Genomic DNA, 27,415 nt, shown 5'->3' with positions numbered 1-27,415 from the left:
GAAGACGGTGCATTATAAACAAGTGCTCGACCGTGTTGAAAGATGCAATCGCCATTCCCGAATTGCTCTTCGACAGTGGGAAGCAAGAAGGTGCTTAAAACATCAATGAAGGCCTGTGCTGTGATAGTGCCACGAAAAAAACAGGCGGTGCAAGCCCCCTCCATGAAAAACACGACCACACCATAACATCACCGCCTTCGAATTTTACTACACACGCTGGCAGATGACGTTCCCCGAGGATTCGCCATACCCGCACTCTGCCATCGGATCGCCACATTGTGTACCATGATTCGTCACTCCACACAACGTTTTTCCACTGTTCAATCGTCCAATGTTTATGCTCCTTACACCAAGCGAGGCGTCTTTTGGCATTTACCGGCGTGGTGTGTGGCTTTTGAGCATCCGCTCGAGCATGAAATCCAAGTTTTCTCACCTCCCGCCTAACTGTCATAGTACTTGCAGTGGATCCTTATTTGTAATTCCTGTGTGATGGTCTGGGTAGATGTCTGCCTATTACACATTACGGCCCTCTTCAACTGTCGGTGGTCTCTGACGGTCAACGGACAAGGTGTGCGCTTTTGTGCTGTACGTGCCCCTTCACGTTTCCACTTCACTATCACATCGGAAACAGTGGACCTAGGGATGTTTAGAAGTGTGGAAATCTCGCGTACAGACGTATGACATAAGTGACACCCAATCACTTGACCACATTGAAGTCCTTGAGTTCCGCAGAGTGACCCATTCTGCTCTCTCACGATGTCTAATGACTACTGAGGTCGCTGATATGGAGTACCTGGCAGCAGGTGGCAGCACAATGCACCTAATATGAAAAACGTATGTTTTTGGGGGTGTCCGAATACTTTTGATCACATAGGGTATGTATCACTTGATGAGCTTCAAAGTTCCAAGTTGTTGCGTTGTGGTCTTCTTTTCATGCACCACTCCACGATATCATCTGCTGTGCTCGTCTCTCTCTACATGACTACCCCAACCTACATCCACTTGAGTCCTTTTTACAATATTCAAGCTTTGGTCTCCCCAAACATTTCTCTCCAATTGCTCTGGAATTGCTCCAGAGTGGCTCCAGGAACACTCTTCTGAGTTTAAACACTTCCGTTGGCCATCAAAATCCCCAGACATGAACATTATTGAGCTTATCTGGGATGCCTTGCAACGTGCTGTTCAGAAGAAATCTCCACCCTCTCGTACCGTTACGGATTTATGGACAGCCATGCCTTATTCATGATGTCAGTTCCATCCAGCACTACTTCAGACATTAGGAGAGTCCATGCCACGTCGTGTAGCGGCACTTCTGCATGCTCGCGGGGGTCCTACACGATACTAGGCAGTTGTACCAGATTCTTTGGCCCTTCAGAGTATAAAAATTGTTGATCTCGTGGAATTACATTTTCCAGGAGATGTATTGAGTTTCAACTTTAACTATTCGTTGATGCATCAAGATGAGCCCTGTCAACCTATCCCTTCTTTTAATGAGGTTCAGCCACAATTTTTTTTTCTCACAAACTCGATTCAGAATCTCTTAATTACCTGAGCTATACGTCTCATTTTGAGTATACTTCTGTAGCACCATATTTCCAAAACGTCTCTTCTTCTCTTGTCCATACTGTTTATTGTCTCCGCTTCATTTCCTTATATGGCTACACTGAAGATAAATGTCGTTCGGAAATATTTCCCAACATTCAAACTTATATTATTTTCCTGTTTTTCAGGAAAGCTTTTCTACCTTTGTGAGTTTGCATTTTATAGCCTCTTGACTTCGGCCAATGTCAGTTATTTTTTGCTTTCCAAATAGCAAAGCTCGTCTACTATTTTCAAGATCTTATTTCCTAATCTAAATCCTCGGCATTGCCTAAGTTAATTGGTCTACATTCCAGCACCCTTGTTTTACTTTAATTGATGCTCATCGTATAGCTTCTTTTCAAGACATAATCCATTCTGTTCAACTGTTCTCCCAATTCCTCAGCCGTCTCTGACAAAATTACAAGGTAGTCGGCAAGCCTAAAAGTTTTTACTCCTTCTCCTTAACCTTTAATTCTTTTTACAAATCTGTCCTTTCCTTCCAGAAAAGATGTTAGCAGCAGCAATAATTCAGAACCGACTCTCGCGTGTACATTGCTACGACTTTAAGAGCGCGAACCAAGGCTGCTAATAACGAGTCTCGAATAACGCCAACCACCGAAGAAATTCGTAATTTCCCTTTTCTGCCTTCACAGACAGGGAATTCTCACGCTAGGGAAGTCGCAGCTGTGAAATGAAGCATTTAGCCTGACAGTGAAAAAGATGTTCCGATCCATACTGGAATAATTAGCGTCTGCATATTTTACACTTTCTGTCGTTGCAGAGTGACTTTCATTTGAAGTAAGATAGCGAAACGAGTCTCTTCAATTGCTCATCTTAGAGCAGAAGGCGTTAATAATTCATGTCTTGTGTCTTTTCAGCCGAGTTTGAATCCAGGTTGAGAGCTGTGCCAGAAGAATTGAAACTACGTGAGTGGTGTAGTACATAACATTGCTCCCAAAGGCATACGGTCCCCATTTATCGTCAGACGTCAGGCCGCCACAATGAGAAAAGCTTCGGCGCTGTACTCCCAGGTAGTAATCATGAAATTTGCATTCGGATATACCCACGTTTATTACTTACGAACTGATGCCAGAATTTTTAAGTTACATCGCTAAATGTCATCTGCCTAGTTGTACCGGATGAAATAACACTCACCGGTGCAATGGCGAGTTCTTAGCTTCGCTCCGGTAGGGGCCGAGGTGATAGTGCAACGTACACTGGAGCGCCAAAGAAACTGGTATAGGCATGCATATTCAAATACAGAGATTTGTAAACAGGCAGAAGGCGGCACTGCGGTCGGCAACGCCTATGTAGGACAACAAGTGTCTGGCGCAGTTGTTAGATCGGTTACTATTACAATGGTAGATTGTCAAGATTTAAGTGAGTTTGAACGTGGTGTTACAGTCGGTGCACGAGCGATGGGACACAGCATCTCCGAGGTAGCGATGAGGTGGGGATTTTCCCGTACAACCATTTCACGAGTGTACTGTGAATATCAGAAATCCGGTAAAACATCAAATCTCCGACATCGCTGCGGCCGGAAAAAGATGCTGTTAGAACGGGACCAACGACGACTGAAGAGAATCGTTCGACTTAACAGAAGTGCAGCTTTTCCGCAAATTGCCATAGATTTCAATGCCGAGCCATCAACAAGTGTCAGCGTGCGAACCATTCAACGAAACATCGATATGGGCTTTCGAGCCGAAGGCCCACTCGTGTACCCTTGATGACTGGACGACACATAGCTTTACGCCTCGCCTGGACCTGTCAACACCGTCATTGGATAGTTGATGATTGGAAACATGTTGCCTGGTTGCACGAGTCTTGTTTCAAATTGTATCAACTGGATGGACGTGTACGGGTACGTAGAAAACCTCATGAATCTATGGATCCTGCATGTCAGCAGGGGACTGTTCAAGCTGGTGGAGGCTCTATTGTGTGGTGCGTATGCAGTAGGAGTGATATGGGACCCCTGATATTTCTAGATACGACTCCGACAGGTGACACATACGTAAGCACCCTGTGAGATCACCTGCATCCATTCACCTACATCTACATCTACATGATTACTCTGCAATTGTGTATTCTGACGGACTTGGGATATTCCAATGGACAATGCCCCACACATCTGGAATTGCTCCAGAGTGGCTCCAGGAACACTCTTCTGGGTTTAAACACTTCCGCTGGCCATCAAAATCCCCAGACATGAACATTATTGAGCTTATCTGGGATGTCTTCCAACATCCAGTTCAGAAGAAATCTCCACCCTCTCGTACTGTTACGGATTTATGGACAGCCATGCAGTATTCATGGTGTCAATTCCATCCAGCATTACTTCAGACATTAGGAGAGTCCATGCCACATCGCGTTGTGGCACTTCTGCATGCTTGCGGGGTCCTACATGATACTAGGCAGTTGTACCAGTTTCTTTGGCTCTTCAGTGTAATCTCATAGAATTACATTTTCCAGGAGATATATTGAGTTTCAACTTTATCTTCGATAAGGATAGAAGCCGTAGTAATGGGTTAAAAGAACTGGAAGGGGAAAATCAAGGTGCGCTGAGGTGTGAACTGAAGTTTGTGTTATGGAGGGCATTGGACTAGGGTAGTCCGCGAGCTGTGTAAGCCACAATGGCGGTGTAGTGGATAACACACCTGCCTAGTAAGCAGGAGGCCCATATTCAAGTCCCGGCATGAATTTTAATTCATTACTTCAGCTTTATCCTCACCGAACATAAAAATCAGATCACTTTATTACGATTTGAACAAGATGAAATACTTAACATTTTAGTAATCCATGCCCACGTGAATGCCATGAGTATTCATTACTGTCAGTCATCATTACATCACTTGACACAGAACAAGATACAAGTCTCTTCTCACAGAGTAGAACTGACTATAAACCTTTACGCAGCATTCTGTCTAACACAATTATCGCGCTGCTGTCTTGGTGGAGAGACGAAGCTGTCTTCTTCAGTAATGATTGCTGACTGGGGTTGAGCAGCACTTCGCGCGGATGTAAGTAGGCGAGTGAGCTGATGTGGTGGTGAGTGGAAACTCTTCTGGGCTTGTCTACGCTGCCGTCTCTCATCCGTCATTACTTCTGGTGGCGACTACGTTTACTTATGGTTTAGTTGAGAGGTACCAACCTTGTCTTGGCACCTCGTTCTGTGGACAACACTATAGGTCTTACGAGCTGCGACAATAAAGTAATGAGACTGATTTTCTTTGCAAGATGTGGCAACCCTGCAGGCTTTCATAGGCACAATATCTTTGACCTTGGTCTATAAGCTGCTTCTAGTCCAAGCAGCACATCGATTCAAATGCTCAGTTGTGAGTTGTGCTGCAATAAGTTAACCCGTATTTGTGTCTCTTGTCATGGAAATGGAACCGCATAATATTGCGCAATGGTGTGCCATTTCTTTTTGCATTAAATTGGATGAAAACGCGATGTCAACTTACGGCAAGCTTCAGAAGGCTTTTGGAGAGGAGGTTATGTCAAGAGATCAAGTTTTTCGTTGGCATAAAATGTTTAGTGAAGGCAGAACGAATGTTCAAGTCAAAAGTGAAATGCATGCTTGTGTGCTTCTTTGATTCCAAGGGAATTGTTCATAAAGAGTGGGTACCTGCTGGACAAACAGTTAACCAATATTAGTACAAAGAAATTTTAGAAAGACTTCATAAAAGAGTTCTTCGCGTCCGTGCCAACATTGCTGATAATTGGATTCTGCACCACGATAATGCGCCATCCCATACTGCTCCGTCAGTACAGCAATTTTTAACCTCAAAACAAATTTCAGTTCTATCACAGCCATCTTATTCACCAGATATCGCTCCGTGCGACGATTTTCTATTTCCAAGAGTCAAAATGGCGGTCAAGGGACACCATTTTCAAACAATACAAGATGTCCAAAAAGCTGAGACGAGGGTCTTGGAAGATATTACAGAAGATGAGTTCCAGAAATGTTACCATCAATGGCAGAAGCGCCGGAAAAAGTGTGTGCAATCAGAAGGCAACTACTTTGAAGGAGACAACACTAAACTTGACTAAAACGGTTAGCAAGATTTTTTTTCATATCAGTCTCATTACTTTATTGTCGCACCTCGTATATCAAGTCGTACGTCCAATGGTATACTGGTCATACATGAGAAAACACCCACAACTCATGATATACTGAGCAGGACAGTTAGCTGGTCATTATTCCTCGGGGAGTTTCTGTATAGAAGTACATAGTTTTCCCCCTACGCAGCGTCGAAATTAGAGAGTGGTGGAGTCAGAGTTTCTTGGGATTGTGTTCGTATTAATTATACAATCCAATTTGAAGAATGAGTATTTTCTGAGTTACGATGGATGGATAGAGGAAACAGAGGACAATCTCTTGCAAAATAATACTATGTTTACTAATTATGACATATATTTTATACTATGTACCTTCTAACTACGATGTGGGTAAATGCGAGATTACAAGGTTAGTGGTCAACAGGCCACGGCGTGCCAAACCACACGCGAGTACGACGTGCGGGTGGAATACGAACCAAGGCTCGACCTATCTCGGCTTTGGTCGATCCTTGTCGGAAGTACTTGGTACAGAGTGTCATTTCATTTACCACTGCGGCGCGGAATTTTTTTGTCGGAACGACTTTCTTCAGTTCAGCAGAATTGTGGTGTCAGCACTGTTTACCCTCCGTTATACGTTCATGGCAAGAAAGAAGTTCACAGGTCCTGTGACTGTTTGCACAGGAAGAGGCGGTCCAGCAATCTCTCATCACAAGCCTTTAGAAGGATAAGTTTTCTCAATACCGCATAACAGATATATAGTCACATAAACGACGGGCACTCAAGAGTTGCTATGGATCGACGTTACAACACAACGCAGAAAGAATTTAAAAATTTTGTTGACGATGAAAAAGCAAAAAATTAGTTCGATCGACAGGTGGTATTCATTATTCCCTATATCAATAAATACTTTGTGCCAAATTTGCAGGGTTGCAGACATGATGAATTTGGAGTTATGAATAGTAAATTTTCTAAAGTGAACTGCATTATTCGACTGTCGAATGCAACAGTTTCCGATGGAACTGTACGACGAATATGGACATTTTGTATCACAGGATGAACATTGATAGAACCGACAAACTGCAGGGACGGATTCCTGACTGGAAACGGGGGAGAAAAATTCCTATGATTACGTGTCCCCAAATGCATCGTTGCCTCGGTAGATGGCGTTGACGAATGAAACTTCCTCTGACCACGTGCCTTGTGTTCTGGTGCTTTTAGGCTGTTGTACTGATGCAAAGTACCAAAAAGACTGAATGGTCCGGTATTCGTGTCGGGAACAAAAATACACTACTGGCCATTAAAATTGCTACACCACGAAGATGACGCGCTACAGACGCGAAATTTAACCGACAGGAAGAAGATGCTGTGATATGTAAATGATTAGCTTTTCAGAGCATTCACACAAGGTTGGCGCCGGTGGCGATACCTACAGCGTGCTAACATGAGGAAAGTTTCCAACCGATTTCTTATACGCAAACAACAGTTGACCGGCTTTGCCTGGTGAAACGTTGTTGTGATGCCTCGTATAAGGAGGAGAAATGCGTACCATTACGTTTCCGGATTGTAGACTATCGCGATTGCGGTTTATCGTATCGTGACATTGCTGCTCGCGTCGGTCGAGATCCAATGACTGTTAGCAGAATATGGAATCGGTCGGTTCAGGAGGGTAATACGGAACGCCGTGCTGGATCCCAAGGGCCTCGTATCACTAGCAGTCGAGATGACAGGCATCTTTTCCGCATAGCTGTAATGGATCGTGCAGCCACGTCTCAATCCCTGAATCAACAGATGGGGACGTTTGCAAGACAACAACCATCTGCACGAACAGTTCGACGACGTTTGCAGCAGCATGGACTATCAGCTGGGAGACCATGGCTGCGGTTACCCTTGACGCTGCATCACAGACAGGAGCGTCTGCGATGGTGTACTCAACGACGAACCTGGGTGCACGAATGGCAAAATGTCATTTTTTCGGATGAATCCAGCTTCTGTTTACAGCATCATGATGGTCGCATCCGTATTTGGCGACATCGCGGTGATCCCACATTGGAAGCGTGTATTCATCATCGCCATACTGGCATATCACCCAGCGTGATGGTATGGGGTGCCATTGGATACACGTCTCGGTCACCTCTTGTTCGCATTGACGGCACTTTGAACAGTGAACGTTACATTTCACATGTTTTACGACCCGTGGCTCTACCCTTCATTCGATCCCTGCGAAGCCCTACATTTCAGCAGCATAATGCACTAACGCATGTTGCAGGTCCTGTACGGGCCTTTCTGGATACAGAAAATGTTCGACTGCTGCCCCGGCCAGCACATTCTCCAGATCTCTCACCAACTGAAATCGTCTGGTCAATAGCGGCCGAGCAACTGGCTCGTCACAATACGCCAGTCACTACTCTTGATGAACTGTGGTATTGTGTTGAAGCCGCATGGACAGCTGTCTGTACCTGCACACGCCATCCAAGCTCTGTTTGACTCAATGCCCAGGCGTATCAAGGCCGTTATTACGGCCAGAGGTGGTTGTTCTGGGTACTGATTTCTCAGGATCTATGCGCCCAAATTACCTGAAAATGTAATCAGATATCAGTTCTAGTATAATATATTTGTCCAATGAATTCCCATTTATCATCTGCATTTCTTCTTGGTGTAGCAATTTTAATGGCCAGTAGTGTAGATGGTATTTGTACACGGCCAAGCAGATGGAAATGGTCGAGAGGCAGCACGGCTGTACCGAAACAAGTAGCCTCACGGACACCAAACACACCACACAACATTTCAAGCCCTCTTTGGGCGTCTGTGTCATCAATGATCCTTTCAGTCAGACGAAAGTGCAGGGAGGCGCCACAGTGTCCGTACATCAGTTTGGAGGATCGGTTCTACAATATCCTGTGATAGCAGAATGTGTTACAGCAACAACAAATTTCGTTGCCCGCTGCCGTAGTGCCAGTGCGTGAAAGTAGCAACAATTTCCGTTGCATGTTGATGTGCCTATTGTTGTGTATGAAATGTTAGAACTTTTGCCATTTTAGATACCGACTAGCACAATACGTAGTAGGTTAAAGGATTCTATTCTATTTATACATCTATAAAGACAGTCGCCAAACAATTTCGTTGTTGTTAAACGAGAACGTGATAATATGTAACTTTATTTCTTAGTCACTAAGAACCCCTCTTACATAGTTTGCTCTTAAACTAATGATCACAGATATTTTTTTATTCAGCCTGAAAATTAGAGGTGGTAGTTACTGGTGGTGCTCATAATTCGTCAATGAATTCTACCGGGACCCATACTAGGACGACTACCATTGTACAAGTATATTGCAACATACTGAATATGTCTTATAAGCATTTTTTATTTATTTATTTATTTTTGATCGGTTTGATGCTGCCCGCCACAATTTCTTCTCCTGTGCCAACCTTTTCATCTCAGAGCAGCACTTGCAACCTACGTCCTCAGTTATTTGCTGGATGTACTCCAATCTCTGTCTTCCTCTACAGTTTTTGTCCTCTGCGGCTCCCTCGAGTACCGTGGAAGTTATTCCCTGTCATCTCAACACATGGCCTATCATCCCGTTCCTTCTTCTAGCTAGTGCCCTCCACCTGTTTCTTTCCTCGTCGATTCTGCCGAGAACCTCCTCATTTCTTAGCCCATCAGTTTCATAATTTTCAACATTCTTCTGTAGCACCACATCTTAAACGCTTCGGTTCTCTTCTGTTCCGGTGTCCCCACAGTCCATTATGCACTTCCACACAATTCTGTGCTCCAAACGCACATTCTCAGAAATTTCTTTTTCACATTAAGGCAGATATTTGATACTAATAGACTGTTCTTGGCCAGGCCCTCTTTGCCTGTGCTAGCCTGCTTTTTTATGTCTCCCTGCATCGTCCGTCACGTGTTACTTTGCTTCCAACGTGGCAGAATTCCTTAACTCACTGCCTTCCTTGTCACCGATTCTGATGCTACGTTTATCGCTAATCTCTACCGCTGCTCATTACTTTCGTCTTTCATCGGCTTACGCTCAGTCCATAGCATGTGTTCATTAGACTGTTAGCGATAGCTGTTTGTGAGACACTGCAATCCTCGTGCATACATCTGCTTGACAGATGTGCTGTTTACAGAGGTAGTGGTGCAATGACGTGTAATTCCACATGGCGGACACCGCTGCTATGTTTTTATCTGTTTCCTTGTAAGAGGTGCTAACCGTTACTAACTACCATTTTAAATAGGACTGATATGGGCGTAGTATAATTTCTGAGTCGTGATTTGATGTGAACAGTGGACGCTATGCGTCTCTGGAAAAGTACGTTGCACACGATTCACACAGAATCGATATTTTATGGAAGTAGTTTTTCCGTTTTACAGTTTGTTACCATAATTTATCGTAGAGAAACGTGCAAGAAGGATGTATGTCATGCACTGGAAATATATTTCTTACATTGGAATATTAACAGCGCTGAATTCCATACTACTAATAGGTCGGAAACTGCAGCGATCTAACATCACAGCCTGTTGTAAGGGCAGAATCGTGTAACCTTACGAGTGCGTGTGTTTATGTTGTCTCTTGCCAGTACCCTCCTGGTACTGATCCCAGACACTAGAACAATACTTTAAAATTGATAGCGTAGTTGATCTACACAAAATGCCTCGAACTCCATCTGTCTCTAGCTCCATCATGCATAAAAACCACCTGTTTCTTGTTCTTCTTAACCGTCTGCTATTACATCACAACACTTTCAAATCTACTACTATACAGGGTGTTATCCTCCTCGACATGGGCGCATCTGGAAAAATCTTGACCACTTGGATGGGCGAAGACTTGGCAAGCTCCATTCATTCACGAGATGTGGAATGTAGCGGTCTACTTCTGGTCAGCTGAAGATTAAATGGGCAATGGTGCTGCACGGCAGGTTGGTCAAAGACTGTGTGAAGGGGTCTTTCTGTCTCTAACTTTATCTTAAGACTGTGAGAATATCCTGTTACTTCTATCTGCACAGAGATAGATCATAAATTATGCACTATGCTTAAAGTGCTGGAAATATGTAGAATGAATGGATGTACTGTACAGTCATCTATCTACATTCGCAATTATACTCGCAAAGTAGAGAAAGGGAGTTTTAGCGATGATACTGAAATCAGGAAATATTCTGCTGTGTCATTGGTTGGCGTTGAAATTACTGTAAAATTGCTAAAATTGTTCACCCTATCAAATGTGATGCTTGTTATTACAGTACATCAACAGTGTCTTTTCAATCCCATCCATCCACTGGTACACTGTTGGCTACCACATAATGATTGACTGACATCGCTTGTTTGAGATATAGAAAGAGTTTTGGTGGAGGGGCAATACATTATGGGGATGGCTAGAACCAAAACAGTGATCACGTACAAGACTGCAAGATAAGGAATCAGTCGAAATGGAACGCAGAGCCATCAGCCATTCCGTCATTGTGACAGATAAATTTAAGTGTAGAGGTCGTCAATCACATTCGAACAGCAGATTGGAAACGCTCCACAACACCCTCAAACTCTTCCAGTTTTCTTATGTTGTAACTGTCTTTTATTTAAAATCATCCTGTGTGTGTGGTGTGTTATGGTAGCAGCAGTAACAACATCATTTATACCATGCGACATCTAGGTTCCTGTGAGAAGCAATGGATCAGAACGTGTTAATGTCAGCTTAGAACCTGACACAGACCTCGAAGTTGTGGTGGAAAAAACAAAATGTATGGCAATGTACAAAGCGTGTTACAGCAGGAAAAAAAACATGTTTCAAACAACGACACAGGGTCACAGGGAGAGTGTCTTGAGACTTCCAGTATGGTTTGTGGGATACGGATATCCTCCTACTGTAACGGCCGTGCAACTTTACACTGGTCTGTACAATGGATCGTCACATGTGCTCAATGCCGGCATGCAGACTGTATTTGTTTTCGATATATGGGAGGAGAGAGGTGGGTAAAAATCTTATCAAGTCCTCTGTCAGATGAAGTTAGTGGACCTTTACAGTCCGTAATTTTTTTCTGTTGGATGGTACAGAATAATGCTGATGGCATGTTGGACTGATAGACGTGAATGGGCCCAGAGGAACGCGGATCTGCTTCGGACTGCAGTACCTGTATGTAGTTTGGGGACGCACCACAATGCAGTAGCAAAATCCTCGTCCTTCTCCCACTTCCTGTACTGTCTTTTATACTACCTCATGTTGCAGGAGCTGGCTTCATTTGGTGCTGTCTTTACACATCGTACACTGTTGGCAGACTATGACAACATGTTCCTATTTCTACCGATTGCCGGCCGGTGTGGCCGTGCGGTTCTAGGCGCTTCAGTCTGGAACCGCGTGACCGCTACGGTCGCAGGTTCGAATCCTGCCTCGGGCATGGATGTGTGTGATGTCCTTAGGTTAGTTAGGTTTAAGTAGTTCTAAGTTCTAGGGGACTGATGACCTTAGATGTTAAGTCCCATAGTGCTCAGAGCCATTTGAACCATTCTACCGATTGGTCAAAACACGATCCTGTCGCACCAACTCTGGTCACTCTGTTTCTACACGGGTCGCAGAAGGTGGTAAATATAGCTCTCTCCGACTTAAATTGGAACGATACATGAGTAAAGCTGCAGAAACAGCAGCAGTTGCAAGAGGCATAGTGACTAACTAAAATTTTACTGTAGCAGATAGCTTCGAAAAAGGAGACTCGTTTCGAGATATGAGAGTGCCAGAAATATGATTCACTAGTGGCTGTAATCATTAAAAGACTCATCCACAGGTCACGATGCAGGAATGTGGGTGAATGGAAAGACTTGATTCCAAATCATAGACATCATTTCTACCGGAAAGTGTAGCAGTAGAGATCTGAAAAGCTAGTGTACATTTCTTACGACCTCAATCAGAACACCATCTACTGTTTGTTATGCTTCTCAATCAACCATCGCCTATAACCCGGTAGATATAGCACCGACCTCTGATGTGGCAATGAAACACAATGCATTACAAATACTGGAGAAATATTATCGGCAGCATGAGGAAGTTGCAAATACCGGTTTCATACCACGTTCCTTAGCCGAATCACTTTCTAAATTCGGTAATTTTATTACGAGGTTGCACCGTCAGCGACGCTGAACCGCATTGTTGCTCTGATAATATACACTCTGGCGATCACTGTCTCTATTCAGTCGCGGTATTTGTCTGGAGAAACCACTTCATTCAGAGGTAATACAATACCTCGATTTATAAAGCCAGTATAGCTTTTAACGTGGATACTTGTGAGCACCTGTAGAACCAAGACCGCTTGTAACAGTAACATGCAGTAGTTGTTGCGATTGTGTTTTTTAATATCTGGCGGTTTGTAAGACGATTACATTTCTCTTTCTAAGACACAGTGATGCTACTCCAAGAAAAACTTATGAGACATGCCCACCTATCGCTGATTTTCGGTTAGTATTATTTCTTATAGCCAGCAATCAGTTATTGGCGAAGTATTATACTTAGTAGTAGGAGATGCGTGATAGGTTCTCCTTGAGCATCAGACTTATAGAGTATGTGTGTATGTGTTCCGACATGTGCTAAGAAAATTTTTATGTCCAGTCGTAAGGAAGGTATGGATTTGACATGGTATATTGCCTCCCCCCATGAACCATGGACCTTGCCGTTGGTGGGGAGGCTTACGTGCCTTAGCGATACAGATGGCCGTACCGTAGGTGCAACCACAACGGAGGGGTATCTGTTGAGAGGCCAGACAAACATGTGGTTCCTGAAGAGGGGCAGCAGCCTTTTCAATAGTTGCAGGGGCAACAGTCTGGATGATTGACTGATCTGGCCTTGTAACATTAACCAAAACGGCCTTGCTGTGCTGGTACTGCGAACGGCTGAAAGCAAGGGGAAACTACAGCCGTAATTTTTCCCGAGGACATGCAGCTTTACTGTATGATTAAATGATGACGGCGTCCTCTTGGGTAAAATATTCCGGAGGTAAAATAGTCCCCCATTCCGATCTCCGGGCGAGGACTACTCAAGAGGACGTCGTTATCAGGAGAAAGAAAACTGGCATTCTACGGATCGGAGCGTGGAATGTCAGATCCCTTAATCGGGCAGGTAGGTTAGAAAATTTAAAAAGGGAAATGGATAGGTTAAAGTTAGATATAGTGGGAATTAGTGAAGTTCGGTGGCAGGAGGAACAAGACTTTTGGTAGGTGATTACAGGGTTATAAATACAAAATCAAATAGGGGTAATGCAGGAGTAGGTTTAATATTGAATAAAAAAATAGGAGTGCGGGTTAGCTACTACAAACAGCATAGTGAACGCATTATTGTGGCCAAGATAGACACAAAGCCCATGCCTACTACAGTAGTACAAGTTTATATGCCAACTAGCTCTGCAGATGATGAAGAAATTGATGAAATGTATGACGAGATAAAAGAAATTATTCAGGTAGTGAAGGGAGACGAAAATTTAATAGTCATGGGTGACGGGAATTCGTCAGTAGGAAAAGGGAGAGAAGGAAACATAGTAGGTGAATATGGATTGGGGGGAAGAAATGAAAGAGGAAGCCGCCTTGTAGAATTTTGCACAGAGCATAACTTAACCATAGCTAACACTTGGTTCAAGAATCATAAAAGAAGGTTGTATACCTGGAAGAATCCTGAAGATACTAAAAGGTATCAGATAGATTACGTAATGGCAAGACAGAGATTTAGGAACCAGGTTTTAAATTGTAAGACATTTCCAGGGGCAGATGTGGATTCTGACCACAATCTATTGGTTATGAACTGCAGATTGAAACTGAAGAAACTGCAAAAAGGCGGGAATTTAAGGAAATGGGACCTGGATAAACTGAAAGAAGCAGAGGTTGTAGAGAGTTTCAGGGAGAGCGTAAGGGAACAATTGACAGGAATGGGGGAAAGAAATACAGTAGAAGAAGAATGGGTAGCTCTGAGGGATGAAGTAGTGAAGGCAGCAGAGGATCAAGTAGGTAAAAAGACGAGGGCTAATAGAATTCCTTGGGTAACAGAAGAAATATTGAATTTAATTGTTGAAAAGAGAAAATATAAACATGCATTAAATGAAGCAGGCAAAAAGGAATACAAACGTCTCAAAAATGAGATCGACAGGAAGTGCAAAATGGCTAAGCAGGGATGGCTAGAGGACAAACGTAAGGATGTAGAGGCTTGTCTCACTAGGGGTAAGATAGATACTGCCTACAGGAAAATTAAAGAGACCTTTGGAGAGAAGAGAACCACTTGTATGAATATCAAGAGCTCAGATGGCAACCCAGTTCTAAGCAAAGAAGGGAAGGCAGAAAGGTGGAAGGAGTATATAGAGGGTTTATACAAGGGCGATGTACTTGAGGACAATATTATGGAAATGGAAGAGGATGTAGATGAAGATGAAATGGGAGATAAGATACTGCGTGAAGAGTTTGACAGAGCACTGAAAGACCTGAGTCGAAACAAGGCCCCGGGAGTAGACAACATTCCATTAGAACTACTGATGGCCTTGGGAGAGCCAGTCATGACAAAACTCTACCATCTGGTGAGCAAGATGTATGAGACAGGCGAAATACCCTCAGACTTCAAGAAGAATATAATAATTCCAATCCCAAAGAAAGCAGGTGTTGACAGATGTGAAAATTACCGAACTATCAGTTTAATAAGTCACAGCTGCAAAATACTAACGCGAATTCTTTACAGACGAATGGAAAAACTGGTAGAAGCGGACCTCGGGGAAGATCAGTTTGGATTCCGTAGAAACACTGGAACACGTGAGGCGATACTAACCTTACGACTTATCTTAGAAGAAAGATTAAGAAAAGGCAAACCTACGTTTCTAGCATTTCTAGACTTAGAGAAAGCTTTTGACAACGTTAACTGGAATACGCTCTTTCAAATTCTGAAGGTGGCAGGGGTAAAATACAGGGAGCGAAAGGCTATTTACAATTTGTACAGAAACCAGATGGCAGTTATAAGAGTTGAGGGGCATGAAAGGGAAGCAGTGATTGGGAAGGGAGTGAGGCAGGGTTGTAGCCCCTCCCCGATGTTATTCAATCTGTATATTGAGTAAGCAGTGAAGGAAACAAAAGAAAAATTCGGAGTAGGTATTAAAATTCATGGAGAAGAAGTAAAAACTTTGAGGTTCGCCGATGACATTGTAATTCTGTCAGAGACAGCAAAGGACTTGGAATAGCAGTTGAACGGAATGGACAGTGTCTTGAAAGGAGGATATAAGATGAACATCAACAAAAGCAAAACGAGGATAATGGAATGTAGTCAAATTAAATCGGGTGATGCTGAGGGGATTAGATTAGGAAATGAGACACTTAAAGTAGTAAAGGAGTTTTGCTATTTAGGGAGTAAAATAACTGATGATGGTCGAAGTAGAGAGGATATAAAATGTAGACTGGCAATGGCAAGGAAATCGTTTCTGAAGAAGAGAAATTTGTTAACATCGAGTATAGATTTAAGTGTCAGGAAGTCGTTTCTGAAAGTATTTGTATGGAGTGTAGCCATGTCTGGAAGTGAAACATGGACGATAACCAGTTTGGACAAGAAGAGAATAGAAGCTTTCGAAATGTGGTGCTACAGAAGAATGCTGAAGATAAGGTGGGTAGATCACGTAACTAATGAGGAGGTATTGAATAGGATTGGGGAGAAGAGAAGTTTGTGGCACAACTTGACTAGAAGAAGGGATCGGTTGGTAGGACATGTTTTGAGGCATCAAGGGATCACAAATGTAGCATTGGAGGGCAGCGTGGAGGGTAAAAATCGTAGAGGGAGACCAAGAGATCAATACACTAAGCAGATTCAGAAGGATGAAGAAGCTTGCACAGGATAGAGTAACATGGAGAGCTGCATCAAACCAGTCTCAGGACTGAAGACCACAACAACAACAACACGGTATATTGCGATAGGGAAAAGTATGTCAGATCTTAAGAATGGTACAGATTTTTCTATTTCCAGAGTCACTGCCGTCAGCAGGGGGTAGTTCCGATATTTCACTCATTGTCGAATGTCGTTCAACTGAGACCGTGATCGTAATATTTAATTGTAAGTGCAGTAATCAAATATATATGTAGCCAGTTTCCTAGGACGCTGTGGCTAGGGGTGTGTGGCATGTGGCGGCAGTAGCCTGTTGTGGGAATGATTGATGTTTCATGCTAACGGCAGGAGCCGTCCGAATAGAAAGACCGGTTGTGGTACAGGAATGTAGCTGACCTAACCATGGGATCCACAGTCCACGCACCCTCAGTTTGAGATCTCACTGCAGCCCGCTCTCTGTCTCCACACCCTACCCTCCATGACCAACAAAGAGAAGAAGAAGAAACAAACGTCCCAGGTGCCAAGTGCCACTTTGCAAACTGAGTCTGACCTCCCATTTACGAATGATATCTCTATTTCCAGAGCCACAGCCGTCAGCAGGGTGTATTAACTGTACTTCACTTGTTGTTGAATGTCATCCAATTGAGACTGTGATCATAATATTTAATTGTAAGTATAGCCATCAAAATTAGTGTGTGGCCGGTTTCCTAGGACGACTCTGTCTGGGGGTGTATGGCGCGCATCGGCGGTGGCCTGTGGCTGGAATGATTCACGTTTCCTGTCTGAATGGAGAGGCCTGTTGGCTTACAGGAATGTACCTGACCTAACTGTGTTGTCCTCTACACGGCTGAATGGCGAACTAATACTCACTATGTGTTGGACAGCCTTCGTGATCGTGTGGAAATTTGAGAAGATTCAATAAGGACGTGTGTTTGCGCTTGACCATTATTCCCTCTCATGTAAATTGTCCGGTTGAGTCCTTCTGCACATTTCCCATCTTTATTTGTTTGAGAGAACATCGATTGTGGTGTGTGCATCCAGCAGGTGAAAGACAGGTGAAAGACACGTTTGCTGGTTCTCTAGACATGAGAAACACCTTAGTTGATGTTGTAAATTGTAAGTGATTTGGATCTGTTATGTCACCGAAATTGAAATTCGTGAGTGGAAATATCAGTTTCCTCTATTTTTTCGAGTTTTCATGTAAAGGTCTTTGCAGACGAGAAAGATTTCTAGTTACCCAGTGGTTCACAGCATGCTCTACCTCACTAAAGTTTCGGGTTTCTAGAGAAATAATTTGCAGTCTCTCCTCGGAATTATGTTATGCGAGCGATACTGCTATGCAAGCGATATTGCTATGTGCTTGATATCGAAAATATCTCGTAAATGGTATGATATTCAGGGGAACCATGAGAAATTACGTATGTCCTTGTAATCCCAGAGTCTGGAGATGGATGTTGAAGCAAGCAAGCAGGTCGGGGCCAGAAACAGTAATGCCTTCGTGTCGAGAGGAACTGACCCTGACTTTGTACAACAGTTTCAAGAGTGACTTTGTTCCTCTGAGAGCTCTCTCATCACGCATTGAGGGGAGATGACTTATGACCATTGGCTACAGTGGATAATTGCCCAACCTCGCAAGAAATATCTTGTGCTGTGAGGAGTATATACGGTGCAGGTGCTTATGCTGTCTGTCTTCACGGTATATGTACGAATGTCTGGTGGTCGACAGCTATATGCAGGAAGCAAAAACTGTGATTTTGTATGGCGAAGGATACGAATTGTATGTTTACTACATCGACAAAGTACGCGGTGATATATCGCCGGGTTGGAGATTGGTTTCACGCTGTAATATTTAAGCTTCCATCCTCAGTGACAGAGCAGTATAATTGGGCAAGTGTCTTTCTGTATTTGACGATCTGTAGAGCACTTTTGCAGGGTTTAACTGTCACTACAATATGGCGATCCATACAAAATAGTTTTGGCCCTGAATGCCTTGTCTGCAGAAAGAAAAAGGCAGACAGTGCATCCACACCGGTAGCATCAGTGATTTGGCAGGTAAATTCAGTAAGAGCCGATCAGAATGTTCCATTCTTTCGCAAGACATCCTTTGTACTGGGACATAGGAGCCTCTACATAGCGGTGAGAATGTCTGCATTTTGGAGATGTTTTCTGAAAGCAAGACTTAAAATGCCCCCTGTGCTATTCTGGGAAGCATTTCAACAGATTTCTATAGCGCGTTCAGAGAGAGAGAGACTTGGCTGTTATTTACATAGATCTGTGATGTCACCATAACACTGACAATTTTTTATCTGCACCTATGATTGTGAGTCGCTCAGCAATTAGGTCTTCACTGGGCTGCAGGTAGAGAGGCATCGCGCCAGCAATGGTAAACATGTGTGCGCAGCCCAGAGACGTCTCGCGTACGGGACCGGCGTGAGCGCTATGCCTGGCTTGCGTACGTTTGAGCTCTGTAGGGAATAATTCGCTGATACGTCGCAGTTGACGATAATTCGGAAGTGTTTTGTACGTGCAAAGAATGTTTGTTTGGGCAGTGCATTATTTTCGGCTGTTTAAGCGTTGTGAGCACGTTGGAAAAGTGTTAAATATGCATTACGTTTTGACAATTTCACGAGTAGTGGGTGTATCTGTTGCACTATTTTGTGAACGAGTCTGTAGGCTGTGCAATACTTTATTTCCGCAGTGAGCGTGTTTGCAGAGCCTTTTACATGCAGCCGGCAATGGTGGCCGAGTGGTTCTAGGCACTTCAGTCCGGAACCGCACGACTGATACGGTCGCAGGTTCGAATCCTGCCTTGGGCATGGGTGTGTGTGATGTCCTTAAGTTAGTTAGGTTTAAGTACTTCTAAGTTCTAGGGGATTGATGACCTCAGATGTTAAGTCCCATAGTGCTCAGAGCCATTCTTTTTCATGCATTATTTTGACAATTTACGAGTTGTTTGTGTGTCTGCACATCAGTGTACTGCATTATTTTGGCGATTTATAAGTAGTTTGCAGGTCTGTAGACCATTTACTGTGACCCCAAGCATGTCAAAGCGAGTGTTTTGTATCACTGTAATAAATAAAGTACATGAAATCCATCCCTAAATAAATTGTTCCAAAAAAAATAAAGTACAGTCCTTCCTCTCTCCAGCAGCACAGCACAGCAGGCTGAGTGCTTTACCCACCTTTTCCCCCCCAGACTGCCATGGGATGATAGTGCCCTCTGTGGCTGCAAAATAAAGACTTACATCCATCCCATCCAGCAGCCTAGTACAGGCTGAGCCTTTTCCCGCCAATTCTAAGGAAGAGGTGGCAGTAGGATGATTTAGGTTAGTGGAGGTAGCCCAAGTGACCTTTTTTCTCCACCAAAATTTGAACTTCCTGTCATTTTGTGGGGCACAGGAGGGTGAAGCGGAGAGGATTAGGTAAGTGGAGATAACCCAATCGACCTATCTTCCCGCCAAAATTTGAATTTCTCGCCATGACGTCATTGGGACGTTGCCGTGTCTATCGCCACCATATTGGATCCTTCATCTTGATTAAATTTGGGGACAATGCAACGTGGGGTGATTCCGGCTTTGTCCTACTACCACCGTGATGAAACGCGTCACTCTTTGTTGGATATCATCTATCTCTTCTATCAATCCTACCCGGTAAGGAACCTAGATTGATGAACGACACTCAACAGCAAATTTCCCACTAGTCTTTTTCGCTGATCTTCATTAATTTTGGTTTCTACGGTTAGCTTTCAATCTGTATTCTGTACTCATCAGACTGTTCATTCCATTCAGCACGACCTATAATACATCTTTACGTTCACTGAATGTAGCAATGTCATCAGTGACTGAATTTAAACCCATGTTGAACTTTTACTCTATTTCCGTCGTAGTTTCTTCGATATGCGGATTAAATAGTAGGGAAGACACGCTGCATACTTGTCTTACATCTTTTTTAATTGGAGCACTTCATTCTTGGTCTTACAGTCTGATAGTTCTCTCTTGGTTCAAGTATGTATTACATATTATCGGTCTCTCCCTATAGCTTACTCCTATTTTTTCTCACAATTTCTAACATATAGAGTCATTTTACATTGTAGAACAAATTCTATGAATGCATATTGATTTTTACTAAGTGTTGCTTCCATTATCAAGTTAAACATCAGAAGTGCTTTTCTAGCGTCTTTACATTTCCGAAAGCCAAATTGATCGTCATGTAACAAATTCTAAATTTTCTTTACCATTCTTCTATATACTATTGTTGTGAGCAACTTGGATGCATGAGGTGCGGAAGTTCTCAGACGCATCTGCCTTGCTATCTCCGACATTGTGTGGATGGTATTTTTTCAGAAGTCAGATGGTATGTCTTCAGTTTCATAGTTCTTACCACCAACTTGAATAGTTGCTACTGCCCCTAATGATTTAGGAATTCCGAAGGAATGTTATCTACTCCTGCTGCCTTATTTGATCACAGGTCTTCCAAAGCCCTGTTAAACTGCCTAATGATGGATCCCCCATGTCTTTCATATAGACTCGCGTTTCTTCTATTACGTCGTCAGACAAGTTCTTTCCATCGTAGAGGCCTTTGATGTATCCTTTCCACTTATTCGCTCTCTCGTCTGCGTTTTGTAGTGGAATTCCCGTAACTCCATTGCTTTCATTGTTTATGTTGAATCAGTCTTTCCGACGACCGTTTCTTTTTCGATTTCTTCACATTCTTCCTGCATCCATTTCGCCTTTACTTTCTTCCCCTCCCTTGTTTGTTTTATTCCTAAGTGGTTTATGTTGCTATAACCCTGTCTTTTCCTGAATATTTTTGTACTTCCTTCTTTCGTTGATCAATTGAAGTATTTCTTCTCTTGTCCAAGGTTCCTCGCCGTTACGTTCATCGTAGCAATGTTTCTGTATCCAACTTCTGTGACTGCCCTTTTTACACATGTCCACACCTCTTCAACTGAACTGTCTACAGTGTTATCCACTATTGCACTATGTACAGCCTCAGACGACTCAAACGCATCTCGTCACTTCTTAGTATTTCTGTATCCCACTTCTTTCCACACTGATTCTTTCTAATTAGTCTCTTAAACTTCAACATACTCCTTATCAGTGTTAAATTGTGACCAGAGTCTATGTCTACTCCTGCGCATGCCTTACAATCCACTACCTTATTTAGAAACTTATGTCTGACTATGATGTAATCCAACAGGAATCCTACCGTGTCTCCGGACCTTTTCAAAGTATACCTCCTCCTCTTGTTATTTTTGAACAGTATTTTCGCTATAACTAGCTGAAATGTATCTCAGCTCTCAATCAGTGTTTCTCCTCTCTCATTCCTACTACAAAGCCACTATTCTCCCGTAACTCTTAGAAAAGAACCACGAAATTTTGAGTAATCCACAGCAAATAAATAAAGTTATTTCTAGATTCGGTCGCCAGTCCTGTTGCACAAATCCAGTTCATTAACCAGTTGGTTATCAGAATAGAACATTATTACGTAACTTATCTGAACAAACGTGTAGAAACGAAAACGTTTGTACACGAAACCACCAAAAAACACTTCATGAAACAACAAAGAGAAAATTTAGTTATTGTATCAAATTACTGATTGAAATTAAATATAATAATTTGGGAAAAGGTGCAATTATTTGATAGGTAAATGATCAGACGATGAGCTACCGTTATAAGAAACAAAATTGTATTACCTCTAACGTTTAACGACGAAATACCTTCCCAAATAAAAATTACAGCCTTCCTAACTTTCACTATTTTAAATCATTTGGATGTCTTTAGATGAAATGAAAGTAATCAAAATTCAACGCAGCTGCAAAGCCGAAATACGAACCACCAAGCAAGCAAGAGAAATCCCTTGTGCAGAATAAATCATGGTGTGAAGAGTTCAAGAAACTTAGTTTAAGTTTGCCAGTACTATCGCATTTAAATTATTTTACTATTACTTTCATTTAAATTATAATTATTTGTATTGCCTCTGATTGTTGTATTGAATATATTGGCTGACTTATTGAGGCATTATTACTGAATAATTTAGATCATTTTCCAACAAAACAAAACTGGCAGAAATTTTGAAATGTATTCTTCATTTGAAAGAGTAACGACACTCGTTCTATTGCAACAGGAACGGTACAGCAAGAGATCCTGGATAGGTAACAAAGACTAAGGTTAATGACAACATCAAGGAGCTAGAATTTTACATATCTAGTGCTATTACTCCGTTCTCAATAAAATTCACTGGAAATGCCTTACAAAACTTCTAAGCTAATCTGATGCGAACAGTCTTACGGGTGTCCATGATGCTGAGACGACAGCGACGGCGTCTATGACAGCGCTCCATTTGCTCCAGTTATTACTGGAACAGTGGTTAATTGCAGACGATTTTGGAGCAGGATCTTGATCTTACCTGGAGCTTAATTCCCCCTCTCCCTCCCCCCCCCCCCCCCCCCATTCGTTGCTCCCTCTGTTTCCCGTAAAATAACATTTGGCCTCACAGTGACCAGCTTCTCGTCTTGCATGAGAAGCACACATCCAGTTTATGTAGTCGCTATAACACTGAAAGCGCGCACTCTGACGTCACAAAGCGACGCCAAGAGGCGGTGCTATAATCACAGTTTACTCTCTGAAAAATATAGACACTTAACTTCACCTAACATTAGCTTACTGACGGTGACTCAGTGTACTAATAATTTACATACAATTACAAATATGGTTAAAAATTCGTTTTAAAAGATGCATATCAATTGCGAAAAACATGTTTGTTTCACTCAAAGGCGAAATTTCGAAATTTACAGAAAAATCATATTTTTGATAGTACAAAATTAGATAATATTTGCGGAAAATATTGAAAACAGTTACACTCATGTATAGTGCTTCTGATTCCATGCCCTAATTTCTTATTCTTAACGAATCCTACTCTCGTTATACCATTCTCTGTTGCTGTTGACATTACTCTACATTTATCTGACCAATAATCCTTATCTTCCTTCTCTTTCACTTCATCGACCGCCACTATATCTAGATTGAGCCTTTACATTTCACCTGCTAGATTTTCTAGCTTCTCTACCACGTTCAGACTTCTGATATTCCACGCCCCAACTCATAGAATGTTACCCTTTCGAAGGTTATGCAGTATTTTTCTTGTTGCCTCCCTTTTGCAGGCTTGTCGCGGAGGACCAAATGCGGGACTAATCCGAAATCTTTTGCCAATGGAAAGATCATTATGACCACGAGCGTCCGCGAATATTTATCCGTGGGAAAGTGGCGGCAACACTCCAACAATTGTCAATTTTGACATAAATGATCTGTTCAATTTTGAGACGATTCATACCACAAGAAATAAAAATATTATAATTATCTGACGTTGTCAGTATTGTAAATGGTGACCTTTAAGTATAGTGCTGTAATCTTCTTTTGGAAAACTTTATTTGCCAAGATTATCGTTGTACCCTTCCTCTATCTTGACAAATAAAAGGTTTTCCAAAGGAAGCCTACTGCAATATAAAAAATTGTTACATTCCGAGGAAGAAATATTAACCTAGTCGCTTTTAGAAACGTATGAAAGTTTTTAACTGAATAATGACTCACGCCTTGCTGCGAATTCCGGAGGGAGAGGTGGGGGTAGGCACTCCACTTGCCCTTTCTCTCCCCTCCTGATGCCTATGATCATGGACTTTTCTGGAGACTAGAAATCTACTCTGTAGGAATCAGCATGGGTTTCGAAAAAGACGATCGTGTGAAACCCAGCTCGCGCTATCCGTCCACGAGACTCAGAGGGCCATAGACACGGGTTCCCAGGTAGATGCCGTTTCTCTTGACTTCCGCAAGGCGTTCGATACGGTTCCCCACAGTCGTTTAATGAACAAAGTAAGAGCATATGGACTATCAGACCAATTGTGTGATTGGATTGAAGAGTTCCTAGATAACAGAACACAGCATGTCATTCTCAATGGAGAGAAGTCTTACGAAGTAAGAGTGATTTCAGGTGTGCCGCAGGGGAGTGTCGTAGGACCGTTGCTATTCACAATATACATAAATGAGCTTGTGGATAACATCGGAAGTTCACTGAGGCTTTTTGCGGATGATGCTGTGGTATATCGAGAGGTTGTAACAATGGAAAATTGTACTGAAATGCAGGAGGATCTGCAACGAATTGACGCATGGTGCAGGGAGTGGGAATTGAATCTCAATGCAGACAAGTGTAATGTGCTGCAAATACATAGAAAGAAAGATCCTTTATCATTTAGCTACAATATAGCAGGTCAGCAACTGGAAGCAGTTAATTCCATAAATTATCTGGGAGTAGGCATTAGGAGTGATTTAAAATGGAATGATCATATAAAGCTGATCGTCGGTAAAGCAGATGCCAGACTGAGATTCATTGGAAGAATCCTAAGGAAATGCAATTCGAAAACAAAGGAAGTAGGTTACAGTACACTTGTTCGCCCACTGCTTGAATACAGCTCACCGGTGTGGGATCCGTACCAGATAGGGTTGATAGAAGAGATAGAGAAGATCCAAAGGAGAGCAGCGCGCTTCGTTACAGGATCATTTAGTAATCGCGAAAGCGTTACGGAGATGATAGATAAACTCCAGTGGAAGACTTTGCAGGAGAGACGCTGAGTAGCTCAGTACGGGCTTTTGTTGAAGTTTCGAGGACATACCTTCATCGAGGAGTTGCTTGACTCCTCGGTGAAGGTATGTCCTAGAAACTTCAACATATTGCTCCCTCCTACGTATCTCTCGCGAAGAGACCATGAGGATAAAATCAGAGAGATTAAACCCCACACAGAGGCATACCGACAATCTTTCTTTCCACGAACAATACGAGACTGGAATAGAAGGTTGAACCGATAGAGGTACTCAAAGTTCCCTCCGCCACACACCGTCAGGTGGCTTGCGGAGTATGGATGTAGATGTAGATAGATGTAGATGACACATTTTCAGTTTTAGGCCACGTGTCTTGTGAATACACACTGTGAGGCTTTAATGCAGTGGTTTCCACTTCAACTGAGTTCTGCATCCTTGCGCCATCGACCATTGTTGATTCTACTGCCTTTTAGAAGGATTTCCCACCACAACGGCAAGAGGAAATCCTCTTTAACGAGGCCACTAACAGTACGAAAAAGACCCATGCCTAAAGTTTTCGGTCATCATAGCCTATGATTTTCATTCAAAGTTTATGCAATGGCTGTAATTGAACCTGGGACTCAGGAAGTTTTGATTACTAATCAAAGACAACTTTTTTTATTGCTGTAACTGTAGAAGCTATAGGCTTGGGAAATAACGTGAATCTTTTTGAAACATCATGTCTAAGGCAGTATATTGATGATGTAGGATGTACTCGTTTTCGCAACTCCTCAAGTCAAGTTTTTGCTTGTACCTGACTGTCTTTCATCAGACTGTGTACATGATCCTTTCATAATGTGGCCCTTGACAGGGAGCGATTTTTGTGCAGGCGAGTGTACAGGTCCGTCGTGGCCTCGATCTGTCTACGTGCAAGCGCATCCTGTGCTGGTTCTCCTGCTGGCGGGACGGTTCTGTGTGGTACGGCCTCTATGTGGTGCTGGCGCGGATCAGCGTGGCAGGTGTGGTCGCCTCCCAGCTGGGACTCATGCTGCACGTCTGGGGAGACCTCTACAGCACCTCGCTCTGCGTCTATCTCACACTGGCTGTCCTCAGTGCGTGGTTTAAGGTAAGATGCCACATGATGGCAGCAAGTCTCAACATGGTCGACTCACATCTGAGGCTCGCGCCACAGGTCTTGGGATACCACTGCAGGAATTCTCTATGCGCTTAACTCTCGTTAGCTGTCCTCAACACATGGTTCAAGGTAAGCACCTACTTGGTGGCGGTATGTCTCAACTTGCTGGGTGTGGCTGCCTACAGCTGGGTCTCATGCTGCACGTCTGGAGAAACCTCTCGCTCTCCACTACTTCTCTCAGGATGTCTTCAGCACATTGTTCAAGGTAAGCTGCTGCATGATAGTTGCCTTTCTCAACACGGAAAGACTGTTTGTTCGACCGCTGGTGCTTATGCAACACATGTGGGGAGACCTTGAGAACATCTATTTTTCTATCTTTTGCACGCTGTCCTCAGTGTATGTTTCATGGTTAGCAGCTATCTAGTGGAAGCTCGTTTCAATATGGCAGGGTTGGTTGTCTTGCAGCTGGGACTCATGTTGCACGTCTGGGGAGACATCTACATCACCCACTCTGTGGCTACGTTCTGCTCATTGTCCTCAAGTGCATGGTCCTACGTGAGCAGCTACATAGTGGTAGTGCATTCCAGAATGGCAAGTGTGATGGCCCTCCAATTAGGACTCATAAAACACAAATGTGAATGCCCCTATAGCATCATGCCCTGTGTCTCTCTCAAATTCACTGTTCTCAACATATGTTTCGAGGTAAGTTGCTACATGGTGTAGCACGTCTCAGCATGACATGTGTGATGGTCTCACAACTGGGGCTCACTTATCTCGCATGGGAAGATCTGGAGAACACATTGCTTTGCGTCTTTCCACACTTATTGGCCTTAGCGCATGGCTCACCCCATTATGACAGATGTGATAACCTCAATTGGGGCTCATGCCACTTGTGTGAGAAGACCATTACAGAGAACACTGGCATCGTAGCTATTGTAAGACACTGAGAAGTTTTGACTAACAATACGTGAAGATGAATTTTTTGAGGAAATCAACTGTATCATAAACGTATATGAATTGAAACACCATGAATTAAGGACTGTTAAATGCGTTGGTGTAAAATATTCAATCATTTTCAACTTCCTTGCATCGCAAGACATCCGCTGCACGTATTTGTAGATCGTTACTGGATTTGTGGTTGCTCTGCTTGGCACTAATGCTGCTGCAGAAAGTGTGTTCCCTTTCACAAATGCTCTATGGACTGCTGAAAAGATATAGTGTGGAAACTGTTAAAGAAGTCCACTAGGACTCATT

General features: G+C 43.0%; 1 protein-coding gene across 1 annotated transcript in view; it reads left to right on the top strand.

Moving 5' to 3' along the window:
• The first annotated feature begins 2,546 nt into the window (after positions 1-2,546).
• LOC126482147 (odorant receptor Or2-like) overlaps positions 2,547-27,415 on the top strand; it is a 163,000-nt gene continuing 138,131 nt past the window's right edge. Inside the window, exons 1-2 of the mRNA XM_050106123.1 lie at positions 2,547-2,612; positions 25,916-26,152. Coding sequence (XP_049962080.1) covers positions 2,583-2,612; positions 25,916-26,152 — 267 coding nt within the window. The 5' untranslated portion in view covers positions 2,547-2,582. The remainder of the gene's footprint in view (positions 2,613-25,915; positions 26,153-27,415) is intronic.

The sequence above is a fragment of the Schistocerca serialis genome, chromosome 5 (genome assembly GCF_023864345.2).
Source record: "Schistocerca serialis cubense isolate TAMUIC-IGC-003099 chromosome 5, iqSchSeri2.2, whole genome shotgun sequence".
In the NCBI taxonomy this organism is placed as follows: Eukaryota; Metazoa; Arthropoda; class Insecta; order Orthoptera; family Acrididae; genus Schistocerca; species Schistocerca serialis.
The sequence above is the reverse complement of the archived record's forward strand: the minus strand, read 5'-3'. Positions and strand labels throughout refer to the sequence as shown.